At 40.2% G+C, this 17681-nt stretch overlaps 1 protein-coding gene across 3 annotated transcripts in view; it reads left to right on the top strand.

Moving 5' to 3' along the window:
• Positions 1-17681, top strand: part of LOC136621990 (ephrin type-A receptor 3-like) — a 236008-nt gene that overhangs the window by 37235 nt on the left and 181092 nt on the right. For 2 of the 3 annotated variants that reach the window (XM_066597936.1, XM_066597918.1), the window contains exons 2-4: positions 5158-5205; positions 13372-13436; positions 15404-16064. In XM_066597936.1, coding sequence (XP_066454033.1) covers positions 5158-5205; positions 13372-13436; positions 15404-16064 — 774 coding nt within the window. The remainder of the gene's footprint in view (positions 1-5157; positions 5206-13371; positions 13437-15403; positions 16065-17681) is intronic. The other variant, XM_066597927.1, reaches the window with a different exon arrangement.

The raw sequence follows: 17681 nt of genomic DNA, 5'->3' as shown, positions 1-17681 counted from the left end.
TAAACCCAGAGATCTCCAGGGATCTCAGGCTTAAGGTCAAGGAGAAAGTGTAAATTACCATCGCTGGCGAGAAAGAAATGCTATTGCAGCATGCGGAAAATGTACATGTATGAAGTGGAAGAGTCAATAGTAGTCTGTTATTTAAGCAAACACAAGCTGTGTTAGACAGCGGTCTGCTATTACTTGTAACCTTTAGTGTAGCGAGGTTCCAGGCGCATGCTGGATTCAAGGCAGCAGCTGGAATGAAACTGCAAATTAAATACACACACGGAGAAAGGATAACACTTCAAATACACAACACTTTATATATTAAACAAAAGGGTCCCATTGAGTCCTCGGAGAACAAGAGACCCATGTTTTCTAAGTGGTTCAGTGGGGGATGTACTGGTTGATGGCCATGACTCTTTATTACTGTGAACAGTTATTAGATACTACTGTAAGTATTGCATTTCATATTGTGCGCATTAGTGCCTTACCCAATTGAGTCACAATTTCATTTTGCCATCGCATCAACACATACTAGAGCCAAGTTCCTCGGAGATCAATTTAAGGGGTTTTATGGGACATAAATATTCATGGCCTATCTTTAGGATGGGCCATCAATATCAGGTTGGAGGGGGTGATAAGAGATGGATCCCCCAACAATCCATTTTTTGAAGAGGCGGCCGTGCTGCAGCGAGCGCTGCAGCCCCTTCATTAAATACCAGCCACAGCACTCTACACTATCCTATCAAGTAATAAGTAAATGGAGCAAGAATCAAAAGTAGTATTTATTTCCATATGTTAATACTTAGTGGGACTCTTTTGGCCCTAATGATATCAGATTCACTCCATGGTATACTTTTTATGCTGACGTCTTATATAGTTCAGCTGGTATTTCCTTCCATTCATCATCAGAGCAAAAATATCCAGTCTAGCGCTTCACGGGCTGAAGGAATAGAATTGGGGTGTATAAGGTTACACCAATACGTAGAGTTTTATTGCAACGCGTTTATTGGTGTAACCTTATACACCCCAATTCTATTCCTTCATCCCGTGAAGCGCTAGACTGGATATTTTTGCTCTGAAGTTTCACCTATACTGGGTTCCCTATTATTAGGGACCCCTGACATCCAAGCAGCTCTCCGTTCAGGATTGGGAAGAAGGATTTATTGATCCACTACATCTACAGGCTATCCCGGAATTGGAGGTACTAGTGAGCTATCCCACCAGAGGGAAACTCACTAAGTACCGGGTAAGTCCTTTCATTTTACCTTATTTCACGATCATATCACCATATAGCACTGTAGGAGCGCTATTTCTGATCCCGACACCTCTATTATTGTCTTCCATTCATCATGCAAATATTTGGCAAGTTCTCTTAAATAAGATGGATGCTGGTCATATTTCCTGCCCCAACATTGCAGTCTATCCCAAAAATGTTAAGTAGGGTTCAGAAGCACAGAAGTCAGGCTATGGACAGGGAGTGAGCTTGGTAACGTATAGCATGAGGATGAGTGCAGTGCCCGTCCATGGTCCCAGCAGCAAGTGAGCAGGATGGGCAGTGGCGGCGCACCGTGACATATTATAACAATGTATCATAGAATTTTCTGAACAGATAAAAAGGTTGGGAGGTTGGACACCACCACTGCCAAGTCCTCTATGGTGGGATGTTAACTGGTGACTCTACCTTGTACTTTTTGCACAAGTAATTTAATTAGATAAAACTCTATAAATAAGAGATAGAAAATTGTAACAACTCGGCATTCTCTTCTACGTATAACAAGAATGAATCGGGATAGTGGAATGATAATAAAGCTGTATCTAAATAGATGGACAGCTTTATTGTTTGTTGGGTCATGAACCTAATTATGTGCGGTGTAGAAAACAAGACTAATAAAGAGCAACTCATCAGTGAAGACTCCTCTAATCAAGAATATTTCCGGCATGTGAATAGTGTACTGTCAGGCTATAATGAGTTGCGAAACAAAGAGCCATCTATTGGAAACAATGTATTAAAAGTCTTCTTACAACAGAAGGTGTATAGAGCATATAGCAACATAAAAGAATAGTAATATAAAACCTTTTCCAGAGGAATTCTGGGAAAGAGACATCTTGAATGAAGGTCTAACTAAAGAAAATCAAATTTTTTTTTATCAGTTTATGATGAATTAACCTGAATGGTCAACAAAAATGTTTATGACTTCATCCATACAACTGTATTATAAGGCTATGATTTAATGCAGAAGTACACAGTAGTTTGTTCTAATGGATTCATATGGTATGCTCCATTGCATAATGTTTGACAGTTTGGTGCCTCATGAGGGACATAAGGAAGCACACAAAATGTCTATGTCATAAAGTACTGTAGGTACTCTACATGCCAACTTTAAGGGTTGCTGAAAGATATAAACTTATCCTCTATCAACAGGACAGTGAGTAAGTATCTAATTGATGAGTGGTCCAACTGCTGGGACACCCACCAATCACTTTAACCAATCTGTGTCACACTGAATACAGTTGCTCCTGAGCATGACTGTTGCTTCTTCATTCATCTCTATGGGATTGCCTGAAGAGTAGCTCAGTGCAGCGTTTGATTATCTCCGGAAGTCCCATATTAATCGAAGGAATGGCACATGCTTGACAAAAGATCAATTCATATGTGGAGACACTGGATTCCCATTCTTCATGATTAGTGATAAGCAAACTTGTGAAAAGTTCAGTTCGGCCAGTTCTCCGAATTATTTCGAACCGAACCAAAAGTTCAGCAAAACTCTGATTGGTATACAGGGCTTTTATGGCTCTTAGACAGTGTTATACATCAGTGTTCAGGACTAGTGTTGAGCAAACCGAACCAGAAGAACCCTGTTTCAGGTAGAACTTTGCTAGAAGCCAAACCAAAGTTCAACCCCATTCTACTGGTTTGTTTCGCTCAACACTGTTTGTCATGGGTGGATGTCCCAGCAGATCAAACACTTATCAACTATTCTCCGGGTAGGGCATAAGTTTGTCTCTTGGAAGAACCCCTTTAAGGGCTTTCAACAATATCTGATACATTTTTGTAAAAATAATGTAATTTGATTCTAAACTGGTAATCAGGACAACACAGCGACAGACACAGCTGAGAAAATGATGGGAAGAGAATGTATCAGACAGTTATCTTCCACGAGTGCATATTTATCAAGCACACATGGAGTGAAAAGTGCCGCTCGTTTTATTAGTTTTCTACAACAATATGCATGAATATGCGCTTTACGTTGTTTTTAGTTCCTAGCAGATTTCATTATTGCCATCCAGGTGACACACATTCAGTAATGATCTACCGAGACTGGAGCAATGTTTGCAAATATTCTCAAGAGAAAATATTCTGATATCTTTTATTAGCACAGCTTATTTTCACATTTTATACACTCTTAGACCTCATATACATAGAATCACTACAGAACTACAGGTATTCAGTGCGCTGCCAAATGGTGCCTGCTGGGTCGGCATCAGCACCTGGCAAATCTGGGCAGGTTTTGGGGTCCACTGAGCTTTGGGGCCCACTCAAGGATGAGATCAATCCAATTCCTGCTCTTTGAAATTAATTGTATCAGCATGTTAAAGACATACATACAATTGACTATCAGTGGCACTGCCGGAAGTCAAGCAACAAAATAGGACAAATACCAAGGGGGTGAATACTTTCGTAAGGCACTGTATATGTTAGATACTAGTTATAAAATGCTGGCATAATCCATATTGCTGTGCTGGATATACTCTAGCATTGGTACCTGTCCTTAGTGCGGTTTATGAACGTATGATATGGCAAGTGGAGAAGAGCTACTCAAACTAAACAAGCACTTACAAGCTCTATATTCATATTACTTTGGTTGGATCAGAAAAGAACGTTTGTTTGCCCACTCACCAGGTCAGGGGCGTAACTATAAAGGATGCAGGGGATGCGGTTGTAGCCGGGCCCAGGAGCCTTAGGGGGCCCATAAGGCCTCTCTTCTTCATATAGGGAACCCAGTACTATAAGTAAAGCATTATAGTTGGGGGCCCTGTTACAAGTTTTGCATCGGTGCCCGGGAGCTTCAAGTTACACCTCTGCTCCGGGTCATATAAAGGTGCCACTGATCGAAATATATAATCACATTTTTTTATGTGGCACCAAAAATCATCATTATGAACATCACATCTTCCCGTGTCAATGGGATTTGTGCTGCCGACAAGAATGACACTCTATGGGGACAAACGATCATATGAATGATCCTTCTTTCCGTACTAGAGTCTGAAAAGGCCCAATAGACAAGAACCAGTCTTGATGATCGGCCCAGCCACTCAATGCAGGGGGGTGGGATAGGGCTGGCATGTCACAGGAGGAAGTGGTAATGCCTTCCCTGCATGTCTATTGGCTAAAAAATGGCACTAAACATGCGGGGAAGGCAATGGAATTGACTCGAGTACTGCGTGGTGTTCGTCTCGAGTAACGAGCATCTCGAGTACCCTAATACTCGAATGAGCATCAAGCTCGGACGAGTGTGCTCGCTCATCTCTAGAGCTTGTCTATGAAAGCGAATTGCTGTGTGAAAAGACCCCACCTTATGACCCCTTATGTTGTATGTGTTACCACTGTGACTAGTCATTATCCTTTGCTAATATCACATAATATGCCTTGTAGGTAGGCTAAAACCCCAAGTAAATGCTATCAAAGATATAACCATAGAGTCATTGAGATCATTGATTGGACATAGGCTTTAATATTCTGCATTTTTGTGATGCATCCATTAATTGATCCGGCACTGTCTTAGATAGGAACATGCAAGCTCAGTGCATGATTGCACATAAAAGTAAGAGATCAGACAATTAAAACCTACATAGTTGGTGTATATATGAGTATTCCTGTACTAGAGAGAGAAGAAATAAAACTGTGAATGTGATGTATTGAGAAGATCACATTTGGATCATGGATGACCTCAAGCATTGTATGGTGGCTACATGTATGTTCTTATTAGCATTGCATGAAGATGATTCTCCAAACACTGATTAGGATAGAATGGCCTGGACCTCATCTCAGGTCTACTAGGCATGAGCAAACTATCATCCACTTCAGGCTATGTATGACTGAGGTGTCTATCATCTTCTCTTCCTGACATTTTGTAGGCAAATGACATCTCTTTGTTTTTCTTAATACAGTAATGAAGTCTGATGCACTGCACCCCTGTGTTCTTACATCATGTACAGGTGAGAGGCAACATCACATAGTGGTCATACGTCTGTCATAGATCCCACCGCAACAAAGATCAATATTGATTTAATCTACTGGGTTTGTTCATCCATTCCGTCCATGCACATTGTTTGTTCACTGCACAAATCCATTTGATGATGGTATGAAAAATGAAGCTCGTTGAACAAACAATGAAACAAAAGTAGAGAACTTTCTTCGCATGCAGATATAGCAAAGTTTAACTCAACTGGGTTTCTGTGAGAAGTTTGTATAAAGAGGTATTCGACTGATGATCTATTCTCTGTATAGGTCATCAGTACTTGATGGATGGGGGTCCGCTGCTCGGAATCCTGTTCATCAGCTCATCATCCGGTCCTCTGCACTGTCAGCGAGCCGGACGTCGTCAATGGTGGTCATAGGAGGAAGTTGGAGCGCCGTCTTCTCTGTCATTGAAATCCATGGGAGCACCGCACTGCTCTCACCCTTTCTGCTCAGGACAGGACATGACGTCTTGAACATGGTCCTGAGTAAGAAGTGTAAAAGCAGCATGTTGCTCTAATTGATTTCATTGGGAGTAAAGCCGATGCCATGACTTCCTCCTCTACCCACTGATGATGAATTCTGGCCAGCTGCCTTGATAGAAGGACCTGGAGATCAGCTGATGGACAGGGGTCTTGAGCGGAGAACCCTCATCTATCAAATATTGATGACCCATGCAGGTCATCAGTTAAAAATGCCCTTTTAAGCCATTGCAATGCTGTTGTTCTTAACACAACAAAAGCCCTTGTAAAGCAATTAAAGGGGTAAAGAAATTGTGGCACAGAAAATCACCTTAATACATTGAGAGTCAAGTTAATCTTTGCTACATTTGTAAGTGCTTGCAATCTAAATGGAATCGGAGAATTGACAGTAATTATATAGTAATAATTTAGTCAAGCGGACCAGTTGATTGTGTTGGCAAGGGTAATATAAATAAAGCTGCATGAATCTGTTACCCTGCCAGTATCAGTCAACACAGATATAGTTACAAGAAAAAGAAAGTGAACCCTCCGATTTTATAACCTGTAGATCCAATTTAACAGCAATCTGTGGCACCAGATGTTTCCTGTAGTTGCAAATAAGATTTATAAAATGTTGAGGATGAATTTTAAGTCATTCCCTCCTGCAAATGTATTTCAGTTCATCAATATTTCTGGGATGCCCACAGCTGGTACTACAGTATGCCCAGGGTTGGTACTGTAGACATAGATCTAATTGAATTCAAAGGAAGCTGTGTCTGCATTACTGACCTAAGTTACTGCAATACTAGCAGGACTATCTGCACTCACAGTGGGCCCGGCTAACAGCTGATTGACAGAGATCCAGAGCAGCATATCCCTGCCGATCAATTATAGATGACCTATCCTGAGGATAGGTCATCCATAGGAAAAGTCTTGGATAACCTCTCTAAGATCAGGACTCTGATTTGGCCATTCCTAAACACAAATTATTTTATTAGTATTCAATGCGGAAATCCAAATGGTTCCAAAGGATTCACTTACGTTTTCTTGCAATTGTATAAAGTACTAAGTAATGTGACATAAGTAGCTAGTTGGGGACAGAGTGGTGATATCTGTGATCAGATCAGGTTCTGTATGCGCCAATGACATGGAATATGGTTAGATGGGTTATATGAAGTAAACTCTTTGAAGAGATGAGTTTTCAAAGCTGAGAATGTTAGCAGCAAGTGTTCATGTTCCCAAAAGTTTGGAAATATTGCTTGCTAGGAAATTTATTACCTTTGGTGAGTTACCTAGAGGTGGTGTCTCTTGACTGTCTGGGATGATGTGCTGGTCATAGTGATATACCAACTGTGCAAATGTAGAATGTGATAATTGAATTGCAATGTCATAAGTATTCCTTTTACAGATCTGCTTTTTTGAAGACCTTTTGAAAGCAAAGCTCTGCTCACTTTGCGTTATGGAGCTACGTTCTGTGCATATATCAGGGAAATCTCCAAGCACATGCACCATGGATATACTAATAGTGTTGAGTGATTAGTGAAATATTCGGGTGGAGACTGCCTGACCCGATTTTCAAAAAAATTATTCTGGTATGAATGTGGCTTAGCTGTTGGCAAGGGCAGCACCTGGATGGAGTTTTTCAAAGTCCATGTAGAAGTTATTCTTGAAGGTATTTGAACCTAGGACCCCAGCAATGTAAGGCAACAGTGCTAAAAGCTGAACCACATTAAAATGAGAACATATATACAGACATTCATAAAACAATTTCCTAACAACTTTTGCAAAAAATTGGGTCAAGATGACTTGATCTGATTCAGCAAATTTGATTTTATCGCCCGACAGATGAGCAATACTATATACCAATAGAATGAGTTTTGCTATACAGTTTTTAAAAAGTTGTACTGACGTTTATCTGTCTAACAGATGCTAATGGAACACTTTTTTGGAATCCATGAGGTCTATAGGGTTCTTTGGACCTGTTCGGCCTATGCACCGGGAGCATCTGCCACACAATCTCTAAATGGGCACATCAAACCTGGTGTGAACAGGGCCTTAAGAACATTTTACATGGGCAATGATTGGTTGAATGACTGGTCATATGAACATTCATTCCCATTCATGTGTAAACGACCCAGCAATCAACAGTGAATGAGCAAAACGTTCATTTATCAGCTCATCACTTCCTTTATGTACATGGAAAATGATCGTATACTAGCAGCACATCAACTTGTGTAAAAAGGCATGTGCTGCCGATAGTAATGGAAATCATTGGCTGCATGTAAGTTTAGGACAAACTCTGTTTATTCTTCAGGAAAAGGACATTACAGTTTTATATTACAATCAGAACTTATTGTACTTCAAACAGCTGTACCTTTGGTTCTATTGATGTTAGTGACATGCTTTTGGTGCCATTTTAAAGCCAAGATAATTTTAGTCCGTGTCTAGAGCAAAGTGGAAGGCAGCAGGCAGCAGAGAAGATCTGTCATTCTCCTGCATGTTCGCTTGTCCCAGGAGAGGATAACAAGGGCTTTTTTTCATGTTATCACCCCCACCCCATCAATCAGAGAAAATATTTGCTCTCTGATTGTCACATATGGGTTTTTTTTATCTCAGAAAAGGCGTAAGAAGCTTATCTATTCACTCCTCTATGTTGTTTAATCTTGAAGATGCCACAATCATTGCTGACCATAGCATCTAAATCTTTTACCCAAATAAATTGTAAAAAGTTTTTCTTTACCCATTGCACAGTGGGTGTTGTCATAATGACCAGTAGAATAGAGGTAATGTAATAGTTATACCATGTGTTCACTGGCGTAACTATAGGGGATGCAGGAGATGTGGTTGCACCCAGGCCCAGGAGCCTTAGGGGGCCCATAAGGCCTAACTTCTCCATACATGGAGCCCAGTACCATGAATAAATCATTATAGTTGGGGCCCCGTTACAGCTTTTGCATTGGGGCCCAGAAGCTTCAAGTTACGCCTCTGCATATGTTGAATACCATGCAAATAAATCATTAGAAACAATGGGGAAAATAATTTTGTCTTCCAGTGTTCCCCAGCCAAAAAATTATTTAAAAGTATTCAATACATTATAAGTACCTGAAATTGGTTCCTATGAGGCCCAATGTCCGGGGTGGGATTTGATTTTCAGAATTCACGCAGGACACCCGTCTGCGGATGGGCCGAGGATTCCGCTGGGAAGCGCAGCAGATTTTTTTTTTAAATTTGTACTCCGCATATCTGATGACAAACTATGTGGACCATCCGCAGTACAGATTTCCCGGAAGAATAGAGATCCGCGCGGATGCCGCTGCCTGTAGACACAGGTTGGATTCCGCTGTGGGCTCTCGAATGCGGAAGACGACCCGCCGTGGACATTAGGCAATAAAAATAGAACTCATTCCACAAAATACACGGTCTCATACAACTATTTTGAGGAAAAAACAAGGCTATGTCGGTAATGAAGCATGACATACAGAGATTCAGCCATCTTTGCATGCCAGCTAGTATCCTCTGTTATCGGTCATGTTCCAGTATCCTCTATCTGGGAAAACTGGGTGAATTAAGTGCAGGTATGCATCTTGTCACAAGCAAAGCTCAAATTCATGTTCATTTACACCTGACAGGGGGCTTTTGATCTCATCTGCCCCTTTGTGGTAGATCACGATGTCCTTTGTCCCACGAAAACGAAGTCACAGGAGATACCATAGTTCTTCCTGTTCTCACAAACACCAGACTCTAAGTTTCTAAAAATGAAACACTTCTATTAATCAAAGGAGAAATTAATAATTGGGATTATGAAAAGTTGTAGTTAGATTTTCGGAACCAGAAGTTGACTGCATCCACTCCCATTGCTGTGTGATCTCAAGAACATGTGGAATCGCTTATCTGCTTGACTACTCATATTTTACATATGATGTTTAGTATCTACTTGTATATAATTCGTGTTATGAAATATGGAGCCAAAGGTACGCTTACACTCCCAAATGAAGGAATTGTATCTGAATACAGGACTGTCCATATTTCTTAATGCTTCTTGGAACCACGACTCTTCGAACCAGCTTTATAAGACTGGTGTTTTCTATTATTTTATCCCTTTTATTTATTTTTGGTTCATTTTTTAGTAAAGAATTTTAAACACTAGAGATGAGCGAGTATACTCGCTAAGGCACATTACTCGAGCGAGTAGTGCCTTAGCCGACTATCTCCCCGCTCGTCTCTAAAGATTCGGGGGCTGGCGCGGGTGACAGGTGAGTTGCGGCGGGGAGCAGGGGGGAGTGGGGGGGGGGGGGAGAGAGAGAAATCTCCCCTCCGTTCGTCCCTGCTCTCCCCCGCCGGCCCCCGAATCTTTAGCGACGAGTGGGGAGATACTCGGCTAAGGCACTACTCGCTCGAGTAATGTGCCTCAGCGAGTATACTCGCTGATCTCTATTAAACATACATTGCAACATGGCTTGATCATTACACGAGTTACCTCTCTCCTTCGTTGTTTTACATTCATGGATTGCATATCAAATGTATTACAAAACATCTAACATGTTCAACAATTAAACTATGATTACTTTGCTTAACATATGCATTAACGTATCTTGTTTTAAACCTCACTGATGGTTTAGGGTAGGAGACAATATGGTTGTTAGGGATTTGGGGGGGGGGGGCTAAGCTTTAGCCATCTTTTCCATATTCCTTGAAATGTCTTATCTCTTTTATTTTCTAAATATTTCCGTGTATATATTCTGTGTTCCTCACCCCTTCATACATTATTCTTTTTGTATATTTTTGTCTAAACACTGCCACCTTTTAAAAATACAGCTTAAAACTTCATTAGTCTGTCCTTGGGCTCTAATCAATCAATAAACCCTGAAGGTGTGGTAACTGTGTTGGGCTGCTGGAAACTAGAAAGGTCTGTAATCCAGTCAGCAAGGAGAACCAAGGTGGCTGACCTACCTGTAAAATAACAGTCAGTAGTGACAGCAGAGTGTTTTGGGGCATACTAGTCAATGTAGGCTCTATCTTGGGATAAATCCACTCTGTAGTCTACCTCTGGGCGCCGTATGTCACAGGTTGGTGACTTTGGCAAGTTACCATGACAATGTCTGCTGGATGATAAAAAGGGAACGCAATTTACTTGTTCTCAAAGCTAAAATTAGTTATGTCACTAACGGGTAGGTGACATTTTCAGGAGGGTTTTTCCAATTTTAATGTCACTGTTAGGCGGTTAAACTAGCGTCAAGTGACTTGCTATATCATCCATTATTGCTAGTTATGGGCCATATATCTGTTTGTGAAATAGACCATGGTTTTCATGATTTTTTACATTCTGGTTTACTTTGCTGAGTTGTACTTCTCCGACATAAACTGCAGTCAGATTATGTGCTAGAGCTTATAAAGACAAGTAGTTTGTTGTCAGTCACCTTCTATATACCTCCCCTCCGAATGATAGTTCAGAGCTGATGCTTGTACAACAGGTGTCTTTGTAGCTTCACAGCAGCTATTTCTCATGCACTTGCTTTACAATGTGAAGGGTAATTTCAAAGAGAGTAGATCTTAAAACTTCTGTCACTGATGTCTTATAATACACATTTTTTTATACTCTTTACTTCATTCTTTATTCAAAACATAAAGGGAATGTGTGTGAAGGGCAGACGTGATATGGAGACATTACTCATTTAAGTTTATCGCTGCATCAACATCTCCACATGTACTATTGACACCATAACTTAGGTAGGTTACATAAAGCCATATTTACATGCAAAGATGATCACTCGAAATTCGTTCAAAAGATAGGATGATTGACAGTTTGAGCGATCATTTTGCATAAGCTGCTAATGGGCACTAATGCCATCAGTAGTTTATTAGCTTCATTTGCATGTAAATGAGCCTCCATGAGCTGCATGCACAGAACAGCAGGCGGTCTCTTATCTGCATTCATCTCCTTTGTTCTCCTGCGGGGCTGCAGCTGAATACAATGTTATCAGCGCTCCCATGGAGAAACACAGCATGCCATCCCTGCTATCAACTCTCCAGCCGAACAATGGATTTTAAGCTCAACTAAAAATCATAATTTAACCGAAAAGCAAACGATGGTAGCATTTACATGCAACAATTATCGCTTAAAAGACATCATTTGAGTGAATTTTGAGCAATAATCGTTATGTGTAAATAGGGCTTTAAATGGCTTAGACCACTCAAACAGGGTTTAGGGTAAATACAAGTCAGTGTCTGTGCCTTCCAATAATAAACTTTACAAATACAAAAAGTACACAGAAGAATAAATAAAAGTATAAACTCACCATCTTTATTCATTACAACTTGTTAAAAACTGTAAAACAGTGGTAGCAAAACCCACGATGACATGAAGACCTCCTTCTATGTAATAAAATGCATATCCAATAGGACTAAAAGCGACACTTTAAGTCTGGAAGAACAATGATGGCCTCACTGCTTCTTTGGCTAGCTGATGCACACTGTGCATAGTATACATCAGTAGTCTACAGGCCCATTTACACACACAAAAAATATTTTAAACAACTGTAAGATTGAAAGATTTTGCAATCTATTTGCATAAAGAGTTAATGGCCATTAACACTTTATCATCTTCACTTGCATGTTAAAAGGGCCTCCAGGAGCTGCTTGCAGAGCCCTGTGTGTGATTAATCACATGCCCAGCTGTGCACACAGCTGCATTGTTCTCCTGGAGGCTGATGGCAGATTACAATGTTATCTGCCGACTCCCATGGAGATAACAGCATGCGGTCTATTGAGAGACACTTTATCTCTCATTAGCTGAACAATGAAATTTAAGTTCACCTTAAAATCATCGTTCAAGCGAAAACTGCACGATGTCTGAATTTACATGTAATGATTATCGCTCATTTTTGGTCATCTGAATAAATTTTGAGCAATAATCGTTACGTGTAAATGGGCATTTAGACACTACATGTTGCTCTGACAGGTCAACACTACTTACATGGGTAGTAATGTTCACTCAAAACAGGTGTAGTGTCTTAGACTAATGATGCATCATAATACAGAGTGTATCAGGCAGTCAGAAAGGCAGGTGTGGTCATCTTTGTTTCTCCAGGCCTGGAGGGTCGCTTTAAATAATCAAATCCCTAGAACTGTGGATGGCTTTTGACCATAAAGTGGTGTTTATATATCATCAGTTTTCTATCACTGTTTTATTGTTTTTAACAGGATCTCATTAATAAATATGATGAGTTCATACTTCTATATTAAAGAAGTTTGCTAATTCTGGCAATTCCTTTTTGTTAGAAGTGTACTATTACTACACTGTGATCACGAGATGACTTGCTGCTAAGACCCCTAGCGATCAGCTAGTATCTGTCAGGGAATGTGGTAAAATGTGTTCAGTTTTCCTACAGTGCCCCACTGGTGAAATGAAGCATTACACAATTCTCAATTAAATCAAGGTCTGTCTGTGTGATGCACCGTCTTGCTAAGTACTCTTGAGCCAGAGACATTTTTTGTATCCACTCGCAACCATAGATATAGGACATTTTGTTTTGTTATTAACTCAGAAATCAAAATGGGTTTTAAATACCAGAAAACTCATTTGGCTGCACTGAATTACCAATCTATGTACTCTATAGTTAAATGTTTAACATTTGGGTAAAATCTGCATAAATACATGGACTAACATTTTTATATTTGTTCTAGTGACCTTGCTTGATTCTATGTCTGCCCTGGGAGACCTGGGATGGGTGGCATATCCACCAGAAGGGGTGAGTATTCAAGGAATCTACACAGTTGTAGTGTTTAATGCTGTAGTGCAAATTCAAAGGCTACAGACATCTTTAGAGACAATTTTTTATAAGAATGCATACATTTTTGATTAAAAATCATTTTTGTAATAGAGTTTAATTAAAAATGTTGCACTGTTTTGCTTCTACAGCTTCTACATATCACTGTGTATAGCAAGCTGCAGAAAACATTTCTTTTCAGATCCGTCAATGTACTGGGCTTGGTTTTCAGTCCTTATTCTCTCCTGGACTTTCTTATTCTTATCATATGATTTATGACCATGATAAAGATAAACTTTGTTGTGGTCATAAATTAGCTCATAAGAATATTCAATAGAAGAAAAAAAACGATAAGCCAACAGCCCAACACACTAACACATCTGAAGGGAGATGCCTTCTGCAGCTTGCTATACACAGAGATATGTAGAAGCTGCAGAAGCCAAACGGGGCAACATTTCTAATCAAACCCTATTGCAAAAAGGATTTCAGTCCAAAATACATTTATTTAAGTTAAACAAAACTGTCTGCAGCCTATTACTGTTTAGCTCAAGTATATAATGTAAGGATGTAGCACTGAAAAATTTAACAATGAGTGCATCCTATCGTGTGGGGTCCAGCAATTTTTAGGTGTTTTCATGAAACACTCTGAGATGGTTATAATGGGATGAGATTAACTTTACGAAGACCCAGTCTTAGAATTGAAGAAATATTATTATGTAGCTTATGTTAAGTGTTAAGAGAATAATTGTTTAATCAGAGATGCTTAAACATCATTTACATAAAACTTCCTTGTATAAAGAGTTGTGACAAGCACTCGACTGAATCCAAAACCTAGTTAGCATTTTGTAGACTTAATGAGATGATACTAAACTTTAAAATCCTTCCTGTAATTTTGTTTTCTGAAGCAAAAACTGTGTCTTATGCATTAAATTGGAGGAAAATTAAGATTTTGATTAGTTACAGTAGCCCAAGGCTTGAGGATTCTACTAATCCTAAATCTTTATAATTTGGTTCTGTTTCAAACCAAACTAAGGGCGAGCACCCACTGGCGTTTGCGTTCTCTGCGGGAAAAAAACGCAGCGTTTTCGCCGCGTTTCTCGCGGTTTTTCCGCGCGTTTTTCGCGGCGTTTTTCGCGGCGTTTTCGCGGCGTTTTGCGTTAATTTCCATTGACATTCATGGGTGCATTAGGAGAAAAATAGGGACACATATGCAACTGACAGTTCCTATGTTAAAAACGCAAACGCAATGCAAAAAAAACGCCAGTGGACAGGAACACATGTTATCTCTATGCCTGTGCAGGAAAAACGCAAAACGCAAAACGCAGGTAAAAAAACGCCAGTGGGTGCTCGCCCTAAAGCCTGAGTCTCTAACTTGTCTAGAGTATTTTATCAGTTTTTATATTAAATTGTGTCAAGATACCTTTACGCAGGGTTATTAGCCCTCGAATTATTGCTGGAAAGAATGAATGTAGGCGGTAATCATCCCATGTACATACAGCCGTCAACAGAGCACTGAGCGAGAAATCGCTCACTTGCTTGGTTTTTGTTGTTGTTGTTAGCCGTCAACTCATGCAGGACCCTCGGCGACCCTAAAGGCGAGCTCCTCCATGTTTTTTGGTTTTGCCCTGCGTCTTTCAGTTGTGTGATATCCATGCCAGTATGAGCTTTGACAGTATCAGCCATTGTGTCCTTTGGCGTCCGGGTCTTCTTTTGCCACTGATCTGTCCAAGCATTATGGATTTAAATGTGTAGCAGAGCTAAAAACCAAGGCCAATGACTGCCTGTGAATAGAGGTGGGTGGACCAGAACTATCTATGGCTCACTCAGCCTCCATTCACAGAATGACTGTTGTTCTTGTGTAAAGGTGATAGTCTGTGGGAGGGCTGTTTGATGTCAGGTATGTAAAATTTATACTCGTTTTTCTGAAATGTGTTTCTGTTTGACAACAGTGGGAAGAAATCAGTGTAATGGATGAAAGAAACACTCCAATGAGAACCTACCAAGTTTGCAATGTCCTAGAGGTCAACCAAAATAACTGGCTAAGAACCAGTTGGATCCCTAGAGGAGGTGCTCAACGTGTTTATATCGAAATCAAATTTACCCTACGAGACTGTAACAGCCTACCTGGAGTATCAGGCACTTGCAAAGAGACCTTCAACATGTATTACTTTGAATCTAATTATGGCAATCTTCAACACATCCCGGAGAACCAGTTTATTAAAATAGACACTATTGCTGCAGATGAAAGCTTTACCCAAGTGGATGTTGGAGACAGAGTCATGAAGCTAAATACAGAGGTTAGAGACATAAGTAACTTGTACAAGAAGGGGTTCTACTTAGCTTTCCAAGATGTTGGAGCATGTATTGCCCTGGTCTCAGTCAGGGTCTTTTATAAAAAATGTCCAACTACAATCCGAAATCTGGCCCTGTTTCCAGACACTGTCACAGGAAGAGACTCGGCTTTGGTGGAGGTTAAAGGATCATGTGTGAATAACTCAGTGGAGTTTGATGCACCCAAGATGTACTGCAGTGCAGACGGAGGTTGGCTGGTGCCCATTGGCAGATGTTTTTGCAAATTGGGCTATGAAGAGAAGAAGAACAGATGTCAACGTAAGTAAATGTCTATACTCTTTATTCTATTGGTTGCATTGCATGATTAGTCATCAATAGTTAATAGATAGGGGTCTTCTGCTTGGGATCGCTACTAATCAGCCTAGATCACTGTCAGTGAGGAAAAGGACAGTGCTAAAAGCAGATAGTACCATCCATATAACAGTGGCCGAGTTTGGTACTTTAGGAATAGCTCTCATGGAATTGAATGGGAGCTGGGCCTATAGTACCAAGCTAGGCCACTGCAATGTTAACAGTGCTATCTGCTTCCAGAGCACTATCTATACTGACAGCTGTGCCAAAAATTGGCTTCATTGGCAGGGGTGTTGAGCTGCTGACCTCCGTCAGTCAGCTATTGATGACTTAGCCTTAGGATAGGTCATCAGTAGTAAAAATCCCGAGCAAATGCATTAAGTACGATCTTAAACTACTACTATATAGTCCTAAATTTATCATGTGAACCGCCCAATGATGTAGAGATTTTCTATAAACACTCAGAGAAGGATTTGAGAAGAAGAATTTCTTTTGCTGTATATGTTGGTCTTTGCATTTATGTTATCACTGCCCACAGGTGAAGCATTAAAATATAACTTTTATTGATATGCACTAAAAATTCCACTTGCTTACAAATAAACAAAAATAATCAGCCAAGGAAATGTATTTTCAAAAAAAGTGATGTAGGTAGGTGGGGTAGTGAAGGGACAGATTGCAAATCTCAGCAATCACCCTAGTAAGCCCTCATACTTGTCCTTATACCTTGACAGGGCAATTGCTCTGAAAAGGGTGACTCCCCCAATACCAGAATGTCACCCTAATCATCTAATTCAACCTAAAATGTATTCACAATGCATGGGCAAACAATATAATTAATATTGCTTAATGTGATCAGCCGGGTGAGTCATCTAAATCTCATCAAGGATAATATCTGCATGGAATGTAAAAAACTCATCCAGATGTTGCCCTCGGTCAGATTTAATTCAATAAATCCAGCACTGCAAAGCAGTTGTGCTAATAACTCAGCCACCACACTTTTTTTTTGAGAAGACGGAAAAGAAAAAGAGAACATGCATGCTCAATATAAATGTTATCCATAGTCAGCTGTGAACCTAGAACCGAAGAACTACAAGACAATAGTGCTAGCTACTGAGCCACCAAGTGTCTTTCTTCTTCCCCTCCTACTTCTTTTTCTTCAGAGGAAGAAAAGGAGAAAAATGAGAAGTAGATCTTCTTATCCCTTCCATCTCATTCTTTCTTTTTTCCTTCTTGTCATACTACTCCTTCTCCTTATTCTCCTTTACTTTCTTCTTATTCTCCTTCTCCACTGGAGGAAAAAGTCCATTTCTGGTGACTCAGTTGTTAACACTGCTGCATTACAGTGGTGGAGTTGTTGGTTTGACTCTTACCAATTACAACATCTGGATGATTTTTTAATGTTCTCTTTATGCTTATTCTTTTGGTCCAGAGCAGAATGGGCATGTGTGGTGGCTCAGTTATTAGCACTGCTGGTATTGTATGTTCAACTCTGACCTAGGACAACATCTGGATAGGGTTTTTAAAGTCATGTAGATGTTGATCCTGATGGGATTTGAACCTAGGACTCCAGCACTGGAAGGCTAA

This window comes from Eleutherodactylus coqui, chromosome 1, assembly GCF_035609145.1.
Source record: "Eleutherodactylus coqui strain aEleCoq1 chromosome 1, aEleCoq1.hap1, whole genome shotgun sequence".
In the NCBI taxonomy this organism is placed as follows: Eukaryota; Metazoa; Chordata; class Amphibia; order Anura; family Eleutherodactylidae; genus Eleutherodactylus; species Eleutherodactylus coqui.
Note: the sequence above shows the minus strand (reverse complement) of the source record. Positions and strands in the feature narration are given on the sequence as shown.